The 19,787-nt window shown below is 49.4% G+C and overlaps 1 protein-coding gene and 1 non-coding gene across 6 annotated transcripts; one reads left to right on the top strand and one right to left on the bottom strand.

Annotated features, from left to right (window-relative positions):
• The first annotated feature begins 2,151 nt into the window (after nucleotides 1-2,151).
• On the top strand, nucleotides 2,152-2,258 carry Rnu6-968 (RNA, U6 small nuclear 968). The gene has a single exon (XR_005499925.1). It is a non-coding gene; the product is annotated as a U6 spliceosomal RNA (small nuclear RNA).
• A 3,236-nt stretch (nucleotides 2,259-5,494) lies between these two features.
• Nucleotides 5,495-19,122, bottom strand: C1h19orf12 (similar to human chromosome 19 open reading frame 12). Of its 5 annotated transcripts, none has more exons than XM_001073988.8 (3): nucleotides 19,012-19,122; nucleotides 14,090-14,259; nucleotides 5,495-8,363 (listed from the first exon to the last, which is right to left on the bottom strand). In XM_001073988.8, exons 2-3 carry the CDS (start codon nucleotides 14,247-14,249, stop codon nucleotides 8,098-8,100), a joined length of 426 nt encoding a protein of 141 aa, XP_001073988.1. In that variant the 5' UTR covers nucleotides 14,250-14,259; nucleotides 19,012-19,122; the 3' UTR covers nucleotides 5,495-8,097.
• Nucleotides 19,123-19,787: the final 665 nt, after the last annotated feature.

The raw sequence follows: 19,787 nt of genomic DNA, 5'->3' as shown, positions 1-19,787 counted from the left end.
TTTCTTTTTTTCGGAGCTGGGGACCGAACCCAAGGCCTTGCGCTTGTTAGGCAAGCGCTCTGCCGCTGAGCTAAATCCCCAACCCCAGAAATCCTTTTTTAAACCACATTTTATTACTAACCATCTTTTGAATAAAAGTTTTTGCTTTGTTTTCTGTCTGCCTTTTTGCCTGCACGAGTGAGGGGCTAATGAATATTTGTGAGCAAGCTTCTGTGTGGACATGTGTTTTCGATAATCCTGGTACAGACCTGAAAGTGGAAAGGTTGAGTCACTCGGCAAGTCTGTGTTTAATGTTTTTGGAGGAACTGTCAAGTTGCCTCTCAAAATGGCTGAACCATTTTGCAGCCTTTATCACTACAGAGTGAGTTCCAGGACAGCCAGGGCTACACAGAGAGGAGAGGAAAGAGGAGAGAGAAGAGAAGTGGGGAGGGGAAGAGAGTAGAGAGACAGAGGCAGGGGGGCGGGGGCTGTCTCAAAAAACACAACAGCAACAACCCAAGAATGTGTTGCTAGAGCCCAGCCTCTGCTCGGACCTAGTGTCGGCAGCAGCCCTCCTTTTCCCTTCGTCCCACGGGCTGAGATGGATCTATGAGTCCCTGGCTGACAGACTCTGCAGGGTCAGGATCTCTCACCCAAGAAGTGAATTTACATCAAAGCCACACACCCTGCTCTCCATCCCTTCCTGCTCTACCTACTGTGGGAACAGCAGAGCTTGCTGTACATATACCCTTACTTCGGAACCCTGTCCTCTGAGAGCTATTTCTTCCTCCTCTGCCACAGGGGCTCTGATCTCTTTAGAGACCCACGCCATGTTGCCTGTCTCTGGTGCTGAGGTCTGAACTCTCTCCTCAGAGTTCCTGTTGCTTTTGTTTTAAAAATCATGTTTAGTGCATGTGCGTGAGTGCGTGCCTCTGTGTGTGTGTGTGTATGTGTGTGTGTGTGTGCGTGAGTGCGAGTGCGCACAGGGGCACGGGGTGAGGGAGGGGGCGAATTAAGTCAGAGGATAACTTGTGAGAGTTCATTCTCTCCTTCCATTAGGTAGGTCCTGAGGTTCAAACTTAGATTGTCAGGTGACAAGTGCCTTTCCCAGCTTTATTATCTCACCAGCCCTTGTTTTGGTTTTGAGATAAAATACCAGTAACCCAGGTTGGTCTAGAATTCATAATCCTCCTGCCTCAGCCTCCTGAGTTCTAGGAGCACAGGTGTGCATCAACACATTCAGCTCTTCTTTAATTAATTAGTTAGTTAGTTAATTAGCTAACGTGTGTACGTGTGGCTGTGCTGTGTTGTGCATGCATGGACTCATACACCACAGTGTGTGGAGAGGTCAGAGGACAGTCAGCAGGAGTCAGCTCTTTCCTTCTACCATGTGGGCTCCGGAGATCAAACACAGGTCATAGCTGCAAGCACGTCTACCACTGAGCCATCTCACTGCTCCCTACTCTTTTTTTAGAGTGCGGTTATGCTGGGAATGGTAGTCCAGGCCGTTAGTCCCAGCACACAGGAAGCAGAGGAGGGTACCGCTGAGAGTTCGAGGCCAGCTTGGATTACATAATAAGTTCCAAGCCAAGCAGGGTTACACAATGACACCCTGTCTCAATCGATCCACCATGGGGCTGGAGAAATAGTACTGAGCTTGAAGAGTGCTGACTGCTCTTCCAGAAGACCCAGGTTCAATTCTTCGCACCCAAACGGCAGCTCAAACCATCTGTAACTCCAGCTCCAGATGATCTGATGCCCTCATAACTGGCCTTCCTGGGGGCACCTGCACTTATGTGCACAGACATAAATAAAAAATAAATAAAACTTTAAATATATACATTTTTGTTGTATTATATTATTATATGTTACATGACCTCATCATATATCCCTGGCTGGCCTGGAACTTGCTATGTAGACCAGGCTGGCCTCAAACTCAGAGATCACTTGCCACCACTCCAAACAAAACTAAACATTTTTTTAAGTAAAAATTAAGGGGGCCGGAGAGATGGCTCAGCAGTTATTTCTTTGCAAAGGACCCAGGTTCAATTCCTAGCACCCACATGACGACTCATAACTGTGCATAATAACTCCAACTCTAGAATGCACAAGAATCAGACATACATATGAACAAAATATACACACACATATAAATTAAAAAGCCTTAAAACTGTGCTCGCTTCGGCAGCACATATACTAAAATTGGAACAATACAGAGAAGATTGGCATGGCCCCTGCGCAAGGATGACACGCAAATTCGTGAAGCGTTCCATATTTTTTAAAAAAGCCTTAAAACTTAATAAAAAAATGTAAAATCCAAAATAATAAAGTGAATGGCTTTCCCCCTTTTCCCTTTCATCTGCCGAGACTGGGAGAACCAGAACTAACCCCAAGGCTGTGATTCAACTAGCCAGGGCAGAACTCAGCCTTCCGAGCCACCATTATCATAACGACCTCAGAAGCCTTTTCCAGCTAATGAAGACAGTTATTTCCTCCAAAAAAAAAAAAAAAATGTAGACACTAGACAGACCCAGAATGAGATGAATTCTGGTATTTCTTATTACCATATGTTGATTGCTCAGAATGAAGAAGCATCCAGTTTTGTATGCAAAAGAGAAAAAAAAGGAAGGCTGCAGGAGATCCAGACGATGTTCTACTCATGGCGTTTTAAAACCTCAGGAAGTGCTCCAGCCTTCTGCACCCTGGCTCATAAACCAGACCCTACTGTGGCGGCATCCTGACTTTTGCAAGGTGATCGGTAGAGGGCGCTGCGGCGCTGTTCACCGCTAGATGGCGCCTCATAATCGCCGCTGAATGGTCGCCTCCGGCTCTAGCCTCCTGCATCCTCTTTTAGCCATCGGGTCTTAATCCTGCATCCTTGGCCATGGGACCTCTGCCTTGCATCCTTAGCCATAGTGCCTTCGCCCTGCAGCCTCCCGCCCTCTTCCCTCCAGACCCTGGGTGCATCTCCAAACACAGAGTCAAAGTTAAGTCTGGCTGAAAATACACCATCTGCCTGTGGGGGGAAAAAATCTCGCTGGCGCTGTCACGTCAGCACCCGACGCAGGTTAATAACCGGCCTCGGAGCAGATGGCTGCTTTTTATAATTACCGGGTCCCCATCTTGCCTTACTCCCCTCTGCTTCCTCCCCAGCGGGAGCAGGTGTGTGTCACACCACCGTGTGTGCCCTGCCACCTGCTGCCACCAGCTACTGGTGGAGACACAGCCTTGCAGGGAGCCCCTTCTTAGCGAGGCCTGGAACTAGATTAAACGGAAAATTTTTCCTGAGAGGACACAAGGAGATCGGCACGCCAAAACTTGGAGGGTAAATTAATGAGAGATTTCGATTGAAGAACACATATTTTTAAATCCAGCCATTTCGCTCTGGAGGAATCTGTCATAATCCAAAGGCTATCAAAACCCAGATTACGGAGATACACGAGCATGTTCACTGCAGCGCTTTGATGACAAGCTTTTGCCTAAAAGACCCCAACCATGCCACCCACACGCAATCCCAAGTGCTGTAGTATAAAAGGTTACTGTGTAACCATTGCCAGTCTTTCCAAGGAGTTTGAAAGTACCTTTAAAAGTATAAAGACAGGCTGGAGAGATGGCTAAGAGCATCGGCTTTCTTCCAGAGGACCCGGGGTTCAATTACAGAGCCCACACCGTGGTTCACAACTGGCTGTAAATCCAGTTCCAGAGGATCTGACGCCCCTGCTGGCCTGTGTGGACATTAGACATACATGTCGTACACAGACATAGATGTAAGCCTAACGCCCCTACACATACAAACACATACATGCATTTTAAAAAGAAATGCGAAGATGGTGGTACATGCCGCAGAGGCAAACGGATTACACTTTTCTGGATTTTTCCCTAAGTTTTCAGCAAGAAAGATCAGTAACAAATAAAAGGGAACGAACAGTTTCTAAGACTCGTTCTATTTATATGAACACTGTAGTTCTCTTCAGACACTTGAGAAGAGAGCATCCCATTACAGATGGTTGTGAGCCACCATGTGGTTGCTGGGATTTGAACTCAGGACCTCTGGAAGAGCAGTCAGTGCTCTTAACCACTGAGCCATCTCTCCAGCCCGGGATAAGACTCGTTCTAAAATGCAGAGTTAAAGGTGGGTTTGGCCATGGTGAGGCGCGCCTGTGATCTTTGAATTTAGGGGCTGAAGCAGAAGATCGTAGTTTGAGGCAAGCGTCTAACTACACAGTCAGGCCTAGCTCAAAAATAACTCCAACCTAGACAAAAAGCAAACCAATTAAGCCAGGCAAACCCACCAGAGCTAAGCACGGGCAAAACCGTCAACTGTGGCCGGTCCTGAGCTAACGCAGGCAGCTTCCTTTCACAGTTCAGATTCTCTGGCCCCCATTAAGGTTCGTCCCAGGCCTAACAAAGGAAATTCTATTACAACTCTTGAGTTTTCTAAAGGCTTGGGTGTAAGCAATTGTAGGATTTGACCTGGTGTTCAAAACGGAGCACACGGGCTGGAGAGATGGCTCAGCGGTTAAGAGCACTGACCACTCTTCCAGAGGTCCTGAGTTCAAATCCCAGCAACCACATGGTGGCTCACAACCATCTGTAATGAGATCTGATGCCCTCTTCTGGTGAGTCTGAAGACAGTTACAGTGTACTCACATACATTAAATAAAAATAAAATAAAATTAAAAAAAGAAAGAAAACGGAGCATACACCCCTACTCATAACACTTGGGAGGCTGAGGCAGGAGGATGTTGACTTCCACAGCCTAGACTATACAGGGATACAGTGAGGTCCTGACTCAAAATAACAAAAGAAACAAAAAAGAAGTGTCCCCTAACTCGAAACACTGAACTGAAAACCTTAATTGTGATTTTATTGCCACGAATCTGCCAACCCGTGTCTTCGCCTCTATAATAAAGGTGGGCAACTTCAGATCTATTGCAACTGGAGGTAGGGTCCTGATTTTAGACTTTTAGATCAAGGGGCTGTGAGCAAGGGACTGTGGGGGTCACTTCCTGTTTAGCCGGAAGAACAGAGGTTCAGGCTGAACCAGAAGAGTCAGTTTCCAAAGACAGCATCCGCTCCCAGCCCTGCTCCAATCCCTTCCAGTGACATCACGAGTTCCAGGTGTCACCTAGGCTACCCAGCTCAGGCCCACGGAGGCATACGGAGACAAAGGCTCCACCGCTCCTGCCCTACCCCCAAGGGGTGAAGTCCACAGGTGCCTCCTTCACACAGAGATATCTGCCCGGCAAAGACGCTAGCTTTCTCAGTTACTTCTCTCTGACTGCAGAAAGGCTGGGCTGCCGCTGCGCAGAGAACCCAGGTCCCAGCACCGCCTACACAGGACGTCCGCACAGAGGGCTGGAGGAGGCTAGACAGGCAGCAATGTGGCTGAAGCTGGTCGGAAACGGCCATTGGGAACTGGGCCGGGGAGCTTTTACCTGTCCACAGATCGAACAATCTTCCTTTCTGTGTTAAGCCTTCACAAGTGGTTTCCACAAAACACACAGAGAATGACTTTTCAAGGAAAAGTAATTTATTAGTAATTGGACGATAGTCAGGTTGTAGTTTTGAAAAGGTACAGCATTCAGGGAGACCTTGGGGTAGAAATACCGGAAGTTGGGATGCCCCACTTTGGAGACAGCATACATTGGACTAAAACTATTTCAGGTGAAAACATGTCTCATACACGTTTGTGAAAACCGGGGGGACTACCACACGGTGTTCCGGCGAGGGCTCTGGGTTCTAGGGACGCCAGGCCAAACCCCAGCTTCTGTGATTAGTAGCTCAGGGGCTTCGAAAAGCTTGAAATTTGATTCTAGGTCTCTTTTGTCACATGTTTCGTTACTGGAGGAATTCCATAGGAAGTGGTTTCAAAACCATGACTTCCAAAAATATTTACTGAAGCCAGACATAAAGGTGTGTCTCTGGAATCCCAACACTTAGCAGTGATAGAGCCTGGATAATCAAGAGTTCAAGGTCATCTTTGGCTACTTGGAGTTGGAAGCCAGCCTGGGCTACATGAGATCCTGTCTCAAAACAAAGCAAAACAAAAAACAAATAAAACAAAAAGAACTGAACAAACAAAAAACCAGAAACAATAAGAACTTAAAGACTTCTAACAACAACAAAAAAAAAAAAAACCACTTATCTGTCTTGTCTTGGTCATGCCTGCCAGTAATCTCAGAGTTCAAGGGGCTGAGGCAGGAAGACCATGGGTTTGAGGCCAACCAGAATCACACAGAGAAGCCCGAGTTTAAAGACTCAAACCTAGAAGAGGTGAAATTGTTTAGCCATTGATGCCCTTGCAGAGGGCCTGGGTTCAGTTCCCAGCACCCACGTGGTGGCTCACAATCGTCAGTAACATCGGTTCCTGGAGGTCCAGTGCCCACTTAACAGCCTCTGTGGGAACCAGACACATACAGCATACTTACAGAAATATAGACAAAACATGAAAAATAAATAAATAAATAACCAACCAGGAAGATATAAAATACAGAGCTTTAAAAATATATATTTATTGAGTGTCTAGCACAATAAAAGCCACGGTACCAGGCAGGAGCAAGCTGGAGATAGGTGATCGGGGCACACAGCTCCTGCCCTCCATGAGTGAGCATCCCCAGTGAGGGATAAAAAGGAAGTATCCAATACTGAGTCAAATGCATACGATGTTATTGGTTGAGCGACAGCACTAGGACCAACTGACTAAACCAGAACTGAAGGACCGGGACCGGGCTCAGGGGGTAACCAGCAGACTCCCACATTACTCCGAGAACTAGCCTAGGATCTACCAAGAAAGGACTGGGAGCAGGGTTCCGTGGTGGCACTTAGCTTATACAAGGCCCTGGGTTCCGTCCACAACACCACAAGGAAAACAAACAAGCAAGCTACTTGTTGGATTTGAGCCACTGTCACTTAGAGAAATGAGGAGAGGCTAGCCCGATCTGTAAAGAGCCAGTGTCATGGGAGGTTAACCTAGTGTTCTTGTTGTTCCTGCCTTCCCTTGGTCTCCCCTGTCTCTCATCTCTTTCCATCTCATCAGAACACTTGCTGCTTCTTGACTCTGTGACTGCAAATAAAGGCCAACCAAGAAGGTGTGTAACGTCTCGTGTATCTCCCGGCTTCCGCTATGTCCGGGTTGGCCTTGAATTCCTGGACCCAAGGATGCTCCACTTTGGCCTTTCAGTTATCTGAGGCTGTGAGTATCACAGCGCCTGGCTCAGTTAGGGTCTTTGAATTCACTGTTAATGTTGTCTTTTCACACAAATGAATTATAGATAGATTGCAGACAGCTGAGAGGAGACCATGGAAGGACTCAGAAAAAGTGGAGTAGAACAGTCTTTGAGGTAAAGCTAGGTATGGTGACACAAGCCTTCTGTCCCCAGCTCCGTAGCAGGATCACTTGAGTCCAGGACTTCAAGGCTGGCCCAGGAAACATAGTAAGAAGAAAAAGAAAATGGAGCTAAATTAACTTAGGCCTCGAAAGTGTAGAGAACAAAAAGGGTCCAGAAATTGACATTAAAAATAAAAGATAAAGAAGTGCCATGATTTTCCATAGGGAGGCAAATGATCCTAGAAACTTAACTAAAGTTACTCAAGAGAGCCTGGGGGACATTGCCAGTGGCAGAGCACAGAGACCGCCTGTCATCTGTGGCTTCACTCACAGGAGGGACCGTTCATCATGAGACCACTGAGAAGTCCCTGGCCAAGGAAGGGAAACACTCACAGGTAAACAGAATCCTGACAAGAGCTGGCTCTGAACCCCGAGACCCCAGAGCTTAAGGGGATCCAATCCTGTGACAGGTACCTGGAGGTACACTCTTTACAGAAAGAGGAACATTTGGTAGAGTTGGCCGGCCAACGGCATGAGAACTTCTTTTAGACACATGACCTACAGCGGGCCTGCCTGTACCTCCCCATAGCACACACAGCCCAAGATGCACGCCCAAGGCCTCTCCAACAGGACAGTCCAACAGGATGTACTAGCCAGCTTACAACCAGTGCTGGTAATATACAAGTTTCTCAGAAGTACCTGGTAGGCTTCCCCCATTCCCTGGCCACCTTCTGAGAGCCACAGAATAATCTAAAATGAAACCCCCATTCCACGGGGGGGGGGGCGACTTAGTCATCGTAGCGGATCTCAGCCTGCAGCTCCTTGGTGACATAGGTGGTTAGCATGGCCAAGAGCTTCTGCTGCATGGCCTGGTTGCTCATGACTAGAGCGGTCAGCTGCACAGCGTCTGTCCAGTCCAAGTTCCTGATGATGGCAGTGGCTTCGTTAACAAGTTTCTGCTGTTCAGCGGGGGGCAGCTCCATTAAGATCTGAGGAACGGGCTTAAACTGTCCACTTGTCATCCAGGCACCTAACAGGCCCCCAACAGTCCCCCCTGGAAAACAAGGAAGGACTCAATTAGTCAGCCTCATTCTCCAACGATGGCCTTTGTTTCTTGCCAAGAATGTAGCCACTGTCATGACAAGTGGGCACATTCACGAGCAGGTCACAGCAAGCTTGGCTTCTGCCAGGCACTCAGCAGGGCAAAGGTCGATGTGCTCTCTAGTCCATTCGGTCCAGATAATTGATACTCAAATTTGTTTCTCCCAATGCTCCCCTCCAAGTTACACCCTCCCTACCGCAGAACTGTGCCAACTAAGATCCCCCTCACGGCTGAAGAACACCCCCACTCCTGTGACTCCCAGAACAATCTGTCTCCACAAAGGAGAAGCTAAGAGGGACATGCATCTTCTGGGGGGGAGGGGGACCCATTGCCTGGAAAGGCTGGGAGATTGAACTGTTTCCAGAGTGTGGCTGTCTTAGGGGTTTCCATTGCTGTGAAAAAAACAGCACCACAACAAACAACTTGGGGAGGAAAGGGTTAATTTCATCTTATAACTCAGATCACGTTCCTGGAGGCAGGAGCTGATGCAGAGGCCAAAGAGGAGTGCTGGCTGCTCACTGGCTTTCTTCCTTCCTTTCTTTCTTTCCCCGAAAAGATGCATTTATTTTATGTATACGAGTACACTGTCGCTGTCTTCAGACACACCAGAAGAGGGCACACCAGAAGAGGACATCAGATCCCATTACAGATGGTTGTGAGCCACCATGTGGTTGCTGGGAATTGAACTCAGGTCCTCTGGAAGGGCAGTCAGTGCTCTTAACCGCTGAGCCATCCCTCCAGCCCCTCAGTCTGCTTTCTTATAGCACTCAGCTCGGGAATGGCACAGCCCACAATGAGCCAAGCTCTTCCAACATCACATCCATCATCAATCAAGAAAATGTACCACAGGCTTGCCCTCAGGCCTGTCTAGTGAGATCTCCCCTTCCAAAATAACTCAAGCGTGTGTCAAGTTGGTCGGTTCAGTGGGTGATAGGAAACACGCCCTTGAGCCTAGGAAACTCCCTAAGAACTCACAAGGGAATGACCCCGGGAGCAAGTCAAGTTTTTTTTTTTTTTTCTCTCCCCGGAGCTGGGGACCGAACCCAGGGCCTTGCGCTTCCTAGGCAAGCGCTCTAACACTGAGCTAAATCCCCAACCCCAAGTCAAGTCTTTCTCTTGGAGACTCTTTCATTCCATCCCTTCAAACAAATCTAACCTAATCTACTGTTTCTCTTTCCAAAGGGGGCTTCGCTTTACTTTCTCCTGCTTTTGGTTTTTGGATTACGGAGACAGGGATAGCCTAGAGCTCTTGATCCCCCTGCCTCAGCATCTCAGCTGAGTGTCATAAGTGTGTACCAGCCACCTACCCCAGTCAGAAAACACTATTTTTAGATTTCTGCGTTCGTTGTTTTTCCAGGCGCTTGGTACTGTGGGTAAGGGTGGGAGAGCGGCTCACAAGTGCCAGCCAAGCTCTCTTAGCAGACATGCATCCGCAGCTAGAAACATTGGAGGGGGTTCTGTCTGCCTGTCTATCTGTCTGTCTGTCTTTCCTTATTTACATCCCCCTGCCCCCCTCACAGAATCTCTCCCCCATGGAAACATTACTTTTTTATTTTTTGTTGTTTGTTTTTCAAGACAGGGTTTCTCTGTGTGCCAGAAAACTGCTGCTGCCACTGGGCACATTAGCTCTGTATCTCTAAAGCCTCCCATGAATTGTACATCTCAGCAATCAGACAGTCACAGATGCAGCCGGATAGACCTAGTCAGTCACTCCCAAGGGGATGGGGTGAGAAGCCAAAATCTTAAGAGTGGAAAAACACAACACACATGACCTTGACCAAGTTACCAAGGTCAGTCTCACTGGAGATGCCACAGGGTGTCATGTACCCCTGGACGGATGCAGAAGGTGCTTCACCTCAGACTCATGAGAAGCTCATCAAGAGAGGCAGGGGCAGGGGCAGGGGCAGGGGCAGGGGCAGAGAGGCCAGAGAGGCCAGAGAGGCAGAGGGGCAGAGGCAGAGGGGCAAAAGCAGAGGCAGAGGCAGAGGCAGGCAGATTCCTGAGTTCAAGGCCAGCCTGGTCTACAGAGCGAGTTCCAGGACAACCAGGGCTTCACACAAACCCTGTCACAAAACAAACAAACAAACAAACAAACAAAAAACAGAATAAAACAAAACAAAAAAAGTGTCAGCTGGGCATAGTGGCCACGCCTTTAATCCCAGGACTTGGAAGGCAGATGCTTAAGAGGCAAATGCAAAGGTATCTTCGTGGGTTCAAAGCCATCCTAGTTTACATAGTAAAGTCCAGGACAGCCAAGGCTTCATAGTGAGACCCTCTCCCAAAATTAAAAAAAAAAAAAGTGGCAACTGGAAGAAAAACAAGGCCACCGTGCACTGGTCAGTCAAACAGAGATGGCTCACGGCACTGCATTAGTGCTGGTTGCTCGGTCCCCACAGCCTGCCGGGAAACACATTCCCACTAAAACTAAAACTAGGAGGGACACATAGGGGTTTCTTTATACTCTTTGCAACTTCTACATCTAGCTATTATTATTCCAAAGTGAAATGTTTTTTTTTTTCTTCCAGAAACGGCTTTTTTTTAAAATTCAAGTAACCGCAAACAGAAACGCAGATGGGGAGTCCCAGGCTGGACAAATACTGGCGACCCGTTCCCTACAGAACAGGGGCAGACGGTGTTCTACACCCTTTACCCATCAAAGTGGGCATCCTCCTCACTCTGCTACACCATCCAAGGGCCCCATCTTCCCTGGTGTGAGGTAGGCAGGTAACCAGTCATCTGGGCTGCGTCCCGGCACCCCGGGAGGAGAGTGCAGGCAAAACGAGAGGGTGACCATTTGGTGCTGGTAGTAGCTGCAATAGTGGTGTCTATGAATGAACACTGACCAAAAATCAACACGATTGTCCAGAGGTTCTTTGTGAATAGAGGAAAAGATCGAACCAGAAGAACCAGAATCTTAAGGGAGTGGGGCAGGGAGGAGCAGAAGGAGGGGAGCAAGGCTAGCTCCTTAGCGCCCCCTGGAGGAAGGGAAACGGCCTAGCGTGGAAGTTGGGGAGGCAAGTTAGCGCCCCATCTGCCTTAGGTGGAAGCCAGAGAATAGGACCTCACTCTGGAGATAGGTGGTAACCCGCACCTGTCACTGTGTCAGGTCTCAGGTAAGAACAAGGTGGGCTGGGCCAACATATTTCCTCCTGGCTGCTGTCCAGGAGGCTTAGGCAACCTAATGCTGGATCTGTAAGGCGGGGCAGAACAACTGAGAAACCCACCTGCTGACTGGGATCTAAGCATCCACTGCACTGATCACACCCTCTGCTGCCAGATCAGCCAATGGGGCTTGTCAGAACGAGATGGGGCTGGGTCCCCTTAAGGCCAAAGAATGCTCCCAGAACCTCTACAGGGAAGCTAGGAACAGCAGAGAAGGGACCAGCAAAACAGAGCGCCCAGAGAGCAGTGTGTCTAAGGGAGGTGCACTGCAGGACAGGCTGTGGCTAAACAGGAAGTTAGCCTTAGCGGGAGAGAGCAGGTATGTGTTACGGTGGAGAACGCAGGGGGCACTGAGCAGAAGCCTGCTCTCCTGGTACTTCAGAGCCAGCAGCTGCTGTGGTAGTGTGCAGAGGGGAATGGGGAGGAGCCTGGGAGCACAGCTTCCGGTCTCAAAGGAAAGCTGCTCCTTGATGGCCCAGGAACAGGTGGCACTGCGCATGGTCACTGAGAACTCCTGGGAGATGCCTTCCTCTTCGCTTGTTTTAATACTGGGGCCATCATGATTGTAATTCCAGCACTCTGGAGGCACGAGGAACTCAGCTTTGAACTACAATCTGGGATACATAAGTTTCAGACCAGCCTGAGGTACATAGTGATCATAGCTCAAGAAAGTAGGTGGGACTGGAGAGTTGGCTCAGTGGTTAGGAGCTGGGCACTGGCTGATCTTGCTGAGGGCTAAACGTTTGATTCCCAGCACCCACAGGGTGGCTCACAACCATCCTTAACGCCAGTTCCAAGCAACCTGACGCCCTCTTCTGGCCTCTGTGAGTATTGCGTGCATACAGTTTGTGGATAGGTAGGTAAAACATCCATACACATAAAAGTAATCACTTTATAAATGTTTAATTAAGTAAACAGACCACTCAGCTTATGCCAGGAAGAACCCACTTGTAGGCTGGACTCAGAAGAGAGAGTCTGACTCCTATGTTCTTGGAATCCAAGCAATGTGGCCCTGGAAGCAAATTGCTCCTCTGGTCTCTAAAGGAAAGAGGCATCCCAGGAAGGGAAAACGGTTCATACACAAGTTTGACTGATCTTTTCCTCCTGACACCAGTGAACCTCTCGATCTGACGGTATGGCAAGCGTCTGCACTACCTTGTCACGGAGCATCAATATTCCATTTACAAGAGCACTTCATGTAGTGGGGACATCAGGACATCAATACACAACTTGCTCCAGACCCTGGGAGAAAGGAGAATCCCTGGGTTTTTCAAAGATAACAAAGTATCCACCGTGACCAGGGGCCAGAAGCAGCAAGTCCAGACAGACTCTGCTCTCTGTCAGCTTAACTCAATCTGAATAAAATATGGGTTGCTACAACAGAGGCAGGACATAGCTAGAGGCCACAACCCTAGCCAAGCGTCCCCAGGACACTTAGGTAGGAGTGGAAGGAGAGGGCATCTCCAGGGAAATAAGAAGTAGGCTGTATTCTCCTGTCGTGGGAAGAAGTTGATGTCCAGACAACTGAATTCGCAGAATTTAAAAACACAAAAGGGGAAGGTCTGGGCCACCCGTGCTTGTACTTCCGTTTCTATGAAATGTAGCTTTGTTTTAATGCAATGTTCTCGGATATCAACACTGCCACTAGAGGGAAGAACAGAGCGAGCTGGGGGCGGGGGGGGGGGGGGGTGGGGGGTGGGAGGAGAGCAGGGAGGAAGCGCTTCCTTCTGCCCAGCCTCCAAGTAAGAACTTTTGGAAGACTGGGGTCAAGGAAGGAACCCTTCGCCTAGGCTGTCAGCACACAGCAGAATCAGTGAAGAATCACCCAGCGTCCCACGGTCGGTGCCCAACCCGTGTGGGGATGCTAGTCACACCTTGCGCGGGAGAAAGCAAGCAGGGTGAGGCGAGAGGGGCAGGAAGAAGCATGGCACGACTTCTGCTTCAGCTCCTGCCTCCAGGTGCTGCCCTGGCTCTCTCTCCTTCAGGCTGACATAAACCTTTCCCGCCCTGTTGCTTTCAGTCTTGGTGTTTTCTCACAGCAGGAGAGCGCTCACAAAGGCACTTCTGCTTCGGGCTCAAGGAAGGAACTTGGCGAGCTTGGTTTCCTCTCTGGCTCCCTTCTCAGGACCCAGACACCCCAGTACTTTTAGGCTCAAGGATGCATCTCTAGAGAAAGGGCATTGGAGGAAAGGTGCCCTCAGGCTCTGAGAGGTACCAACACCAAGGCCAAGAGAATCCTGCATTACGAAGAAGCTATCATACCATACAGACAGGACTGAGCCTGGTGAACTCCCTGCATAGGTCACATGGTAGGCACCGTTCTTACTTACCAGGTCATTCTTCCATGTGGTTCCAAAAACCTCGAGCATGCCGGAGGCCCGAAATATACTATGTAGCCCAGGCTATCCTTGAGCCTTCCAAGTTCTGCCTCCCAAGGGCAGCAATGACAGGCCCAAACCTTGACCTTTTATGAGAGCCCCAAGGCAGGCTGTACTTGTAAAATCACTCACACTCACCGACAGCTAATCCTGGTGGGCCACCAACCAAACCGCCGACGAAGGCCATTGCCCCCACGACCACGGCACCCCTTCCAGAGTGCTTGACGGCCGCCTTCATTTTCTTCTCCTGGCAAATGGAGCATAGAAGCTTCATGATGTCATCTACCATGATGGGCATCTCGGCAGACCTTAAGAGATGATTCAAAGAGATAGGTGGGTTCTTCATGTTTGTCCATTTTGTCTACTTTAAAAAAAAAGTGTATACAGGTGTTATGCTGCATATATGTCTGTGCCCTCAGAACACAGCGATCCCCTGAACTGGAGTTACAGACCATTATGAGATAGCACGTGGGTGCTGGGAATCAAACCTAGGTCCTCTGGAAGGATAGGCAGTACTCAACCTCTGAGCCATCTCTCCAGTCCCTGTTTTTGTGTTTGTTTGTTTGAGATAAAGTCCTGCTACATATTCCAGACCAGTCTAAACTCATAATCGCTTTCCCTCGGGCTTTTGAGTGCTGGGCTAACAGGAGAGATAGTACCACCATACCTTACGGCTGAAAGGGAGTTTTAATACACGTATGAGTACTTTGACCCAAATGTGACACTTTATATAACATTTTAGAAAGAGCTCCCATCTTCTGGGAAGAACTGCTTGGCCTCCTGCGAGTCAGACAGGCACAGCCCTCTGCGCTTCTCGGAAGCCAAGAGGCTGGGCATGAGCTAACAGGCTACGGAAGCAGCCGAGTGGATGAAAGGTCTTTTCTGCCCTCTGATTAACTTCAGACTTCTGACAGATGAGGAAGCAGCCTCAGCCACAGGCTTTACCAGTCCCTAGCAAGCTAAGCCTGACCTCTCACCCAACCTCTCACCCTGTTGAGTGGTTCACACAACCTCCAACGTAGGAAGGCTGTCGGGAACAGGAAAGTCAAAACCAGATGGCCTCTTGATGGGGCAAGGTACCTGAGTCAAGGCAGAAAGTAGGGAAAGGACAAGACTCTGAGGCCACACTGGCACTGGCTTGCTGGGTAAGCTGGAGCCAAGAGTCAGATACTTAGCATGAAGATAGAGCGAAAACAGGACATATAATTCTTTATGGGAGGCCATGTGTCTGGCATGAACAGTGCTAAAGAAAAGGAAAGGAAAAGATGGAGAGAGACCACTGATAGGCTAGGCTCTTGTAAAGGATGATCAGGAGGGATAGAGTAACTGATTGATGGGACAGAGCCGCTGGCACTGCAGACCCTGTTGGGACATTACTGGCAGACACAAGAGCTAGATACGGGACCACAAGGCAGTGTTCTCAGTACTTGGGAAGCTAAAGTAGGTGACTTATGAATCCATAGCCAGCCTGGATTCGATAGCTAGGCTCTCTACCAGCATAAAAGAGAGTAATGAGGGCTGGAGAGATGGCTCAGCGGTTAAGAGCGCTGGCCGCTCTTCCGAAGGTCCTGAGTTCAATTCCCAGCAACCACATGGTGGCTCACAACCATCTGTAATGAGATCCAATGGGCTCTTCTGGTGTGTCTGAAGACAGCAACAGTGTACTTATATATAATAAATAAATCTTTAAAAAAAAGAGAGAGAGTAATGATCACTTAGCCAATTAATAATAAAGAAGAACCAGGAACAGTATGAACTACCAAGATGAGACAATCACAGAGCCATACAAAGCAAAGATCTCCAGAGGCTTGGTGCTTGGCATGGTGGCTCATAGCGGCAATTCTGACACTCGGGAAGTAGAAGAAGAAAGGTCAGATGGGTCTGAGGCCAGCCTGGGCTACCCAGTGAGACCCGGCTTGCCTGACCTACAGAGCAAGAGACCCTGTCTCAAAACAAAAGCCTGCCAGGGGCTTGCAAGATACACGAAAAACAGACAGCCCTGAAGAACTGAAGAACAGTGATCCTAAGAGCAGTTTGCTAGGACCAGGGTGCACTGCCTTCCTGGCAGAGGCACAGCCACAGGTGAGGTGTGGTGCCCCACAGAGGGACTGGCAGGTAAGGAGAGCCCAGGCACTGACAGGCCACCTCATAAGGCTGGTGAGAAAAAGCAGCAGTGGTGACACTTTCTGCTCCCAGGAGGCTGAGACATTAGTCAGCTGAGGGAACTTCCTGAGGGAATCCCAGGCTACTGTCAACAGCCTTCCATTCTGCTGGGCTTGGTTGGTTTCTCTTGATAGCCAAGAACTACGCAGAGTCAGAACCTCTTGATGTAAAATTGTCCCTGAGACTCTGGGAGTTCTGGGCCCTTATAAGGAACCCACGGAGCCATCGCACTGCCATAAAGGCTATTGTTAAAGAACTTCTGGGGGTTGGGGATTTAGCTCAGTGGTAGAGCACTTGCCTAGGAAGCGCAAGGCCGTGGGTTCGGTCCCCAGCTCCGAAAAAAAAAAAAAAAAAAAAAAAAGAACAAAAAAAAAAAAAGAACTTCTGGATATTGTATGTTGGGCTCTGGCCCTAGAAATGTCCTGTTTTCTTTTCATCCCCACCCCTTTTCCAGACTTCCTTACTATGTAACCCAGGCTAACCTGGAACTCGTGGCCCTTCTGTATCAGGCTCCTAAACCCTGGTACTGTAGGTTTGCACCATCATCTCTTTTTTTTTTTTTTTCGGAGCTGGGGATCGAACCCAGGGCCTTGCGCTTGCTAGGCAAGCACTCTACCACTGAGCTAAATCCCCAACCCCCATCTCTGACTTTCTTATCTATTTTGATAAACTTCAGATGAATACCTTCCTTTCAAAGGACTAATACCCCGCCCCCAGCTAACCACTTCCTAGTTTAGGTGCACACCCAGCTTTGTCCTTTCTTGTCAGGTGCAGCAGCCCAGGTCTCAGAGGACCGCAGGACACCACCCATACTCAGAAGTGCAAGGCTTGTGCCGTTCTGGTTCTGAGGGCCAGCTTCAGCACCGGCACACAGGTACCACTCCAAATCAGAGTAAGGATCCACACTCTCAAAACTGTGGTTTCCTAACAAGACAAGCCATGTGAAGGAGTTAGGACAGAGATGCACACTGCAGCCCCTGAATCCATAAGGAATACATTCAGAGACTCCAGAGGATGCCTGAAAACACGATTATTCACCCCTACGCTTGGGGCCATTATTAAATAAAATAAGGTTACTTGAGCTCATCACGCTACTCAGAATGTAATTTCTAACCACATAGAACAATCCACGATTTAAAACTTGCATAGTATTTAAAACTCATGACTTGTTTCTAAAAATGTTTTTTTCACTTACTATTTGGCTGTGGGTAGCCGGAACTACAGAATGTAAAACTGTGGGAGAGGAGGGAGGGGTACTGCATTCACCCATTTTACCCTTGACTACCTACTCAGAGGATTATCTACCTCAGGCCTCGCTCTGAATAACGTTAAGTCAAAACTCACGGAGCAGAAAAGGTACCAACATGCATATGCCACTCTTGATCTATACCAAGCCCAGACAAGCCTTTGCCAGAAGACAAACCAGGCTCTTTAGCAGGGGCCAGGGGACAGGAGAACTGGGCAAGAAAGGTTCCATTCAGCTGAGCTTCTGCAGTCTCTGAGTGCACGGCAAGGCTGGCTTAGATTTCTTGAAGAATAATTTCAAAAGTTACGGCAGCAACAGGCTTTTTGTTGTGAAAGGTTTGGGACCCCGAGTCTGTGTGAAATCATCTCACTTCCTGCATTCTTCAGACTCAAGAGATCGAAAGGGAACATGTCCCATTTCTCCTTCCCAGAGCCCATGTCTGTCTGTAAGTGAGGAAGAGATGGGGGTGCAGAAGACAGGTCCTTCTCTCAGGAGAACAACTATTTCAATAATGCTGTCCCCACAACAGGTCCTGGTCACTGGAAGTCCACCTGTTAGCCATAGAGAAGACATGCTAACTGGGACCCCTGATGTCTTACAGTCACCCAGACTGGTGGGAAGATGACAGCAGAGCTCTGGGACATACACAAAGGAGGTAAAATATCAAACCTTTGGACAGCAGCCTGAACTGAGTCCAGTGAAGTTGTGAGGGACAGAGGAGAAGGCCTTAGGGTAACAGTTCTTTTCTCCACGTTCTTTATAGCAAAGCTGGGATTCAAATCCCCAGTGTAGAGGAAGGAAGTGTGTCAGGGGGAAAGGGGATGGAGGTGTAGAGAAACGAAACAGAAACTGAGTGGAAATCAGGTCTTTGGCCAGAAATCACTATCCTGCTCCTCTCTCCAGAATTTACAGACCCCAAGCTGTCCTCTATAAAGTTCATCATCCTGTTCTTCCACCCACAAAGTTGTTTAACTATTTGACTGTTGGTATTTAAAAAAATAAGAAGATACCGAGGTTGTGTTGGCCCACTCCCGTAACCCCAGCATGGGGAGGCTACAGTAGGCAGACTATCAGATCAAGACCAGGCAAGGCTACATAGTGAGATCTTGTCTAAAAATAACAGCAATAATAAAATCTTACATACATCTTAGATCTTCCTGATTTCTCTTGAAAGATCAGAAGCGGTCAGTGGTAGGTTCCCTATATAGCTCGCAGACTTGGCTAGCCTGGGGTGGGCACCCAACACTCAGCAGCACCGTGCCCTCTGCACCGGGCCGAGCATATACACCTTATCTACTTAGTTACAGCAGAACGCTTCTCAACAACTGCTCCAACTAATCTGGCCTTTTGAGCCCCCGACATCCCTAAGCTAGAGCCCTGGTTCCCTCCGGCGGGCCAGGCACTGCAGTCCCCTAAGCGCTTGGCGTACGCTATACCAGCCACCGCACCGCGCATGCGCACTCCCGAGCGCCAGGCTGCGGCTGGAAGCACTAGGAGCAGCTCCTTACTCCAACCTCGGCGCTGCAGCTTAGGCCCGGCAGTGTTTCGGCTCCTTTGCATTGAGATGAACAGCTCCAGCAGTGTGCCAGACACCTCCAGCAGGGTCCCCGACCGGCTCCTCAGACCCCGGCTTCCCCGCGCGCACCTTTACCGTGCTGGAGTCTGGGACGCTCGGGTACTGAGGCCAACTCCGCTCTGCGGGCTCCAGAGAGGCGTTCACAGGCCACCGCCTCCCTGGCTCCGCCCTTCCACCTTCCGGCTCCGCCGGCCTTCCGGGTCGTAGAACTCTGGGTCCCCAAGGGTCCGGGTCCTCAAGTTGGACCAGACCTGAGGAAAGATCTTGATGGCCGGGCAAGGCGTCCTTTCTGCGCCCCTCGTCTGGTTGACTGACACCGAGACCCTGACTAGGAAGCAATGACCCTGCGGGAATGGGGAGCATCTAGAGGGGACTTTGTCTCACGAGGACCCGGCTGACCCTCATTCCCGACCCCGCCTGGCCACCCAACTCAATGCCCAATCACACGTTTAGGATCTGGGACCGCACCTGGAAGGTTCTCCTCGATCACCCTTTGCGCTGGGTCTGTGACCTGCCAGGGCCCTTTCCCCCCAGGGTCCTGGGAGTGGGAGATGCTACAGGGGGCTGAGCTGTCAGGAGCTGGTTAATTAACGCTGGGCACGGGGAGGGGGGCGCGCACAGGGCCTGGTGTAGCTTTCAGACCTTGTAGGGTTAGAAAGGAGCCTGCTCCACTTGCAGGGCAAAGGGAGCCACTAGGGAAGAGAGCAAAGAGTAACAGAAAAATCCAGAGAAGCCCAGGGAGCAGCCCCTGATCCCTGGCCCCAAGGACTCTAGGGCTGGCCTGAACTATGCCAAATCCGAAAAAGGTTTCTGGAAACTCTCCCTCTACTGTGAACTTTAACCCTGAGCAA

This window comes from Rattus norvegicus, chromosome 1, assembly GCF_036323735.1.
Source record: "Rattus norvegicus strain BN/NHsdMcwi chromosome 1, GRCr8, whole genome shotgun sequence".
Lineage (NCBI taxonomy): Eukaryota > Metazoa > Chordata > Mammalia > Rodentia > Muridae > Rattus > Rattus norvegicus.
This window is presented reverse-complemented; position numbering and strand designations above follow the sequence as displayed.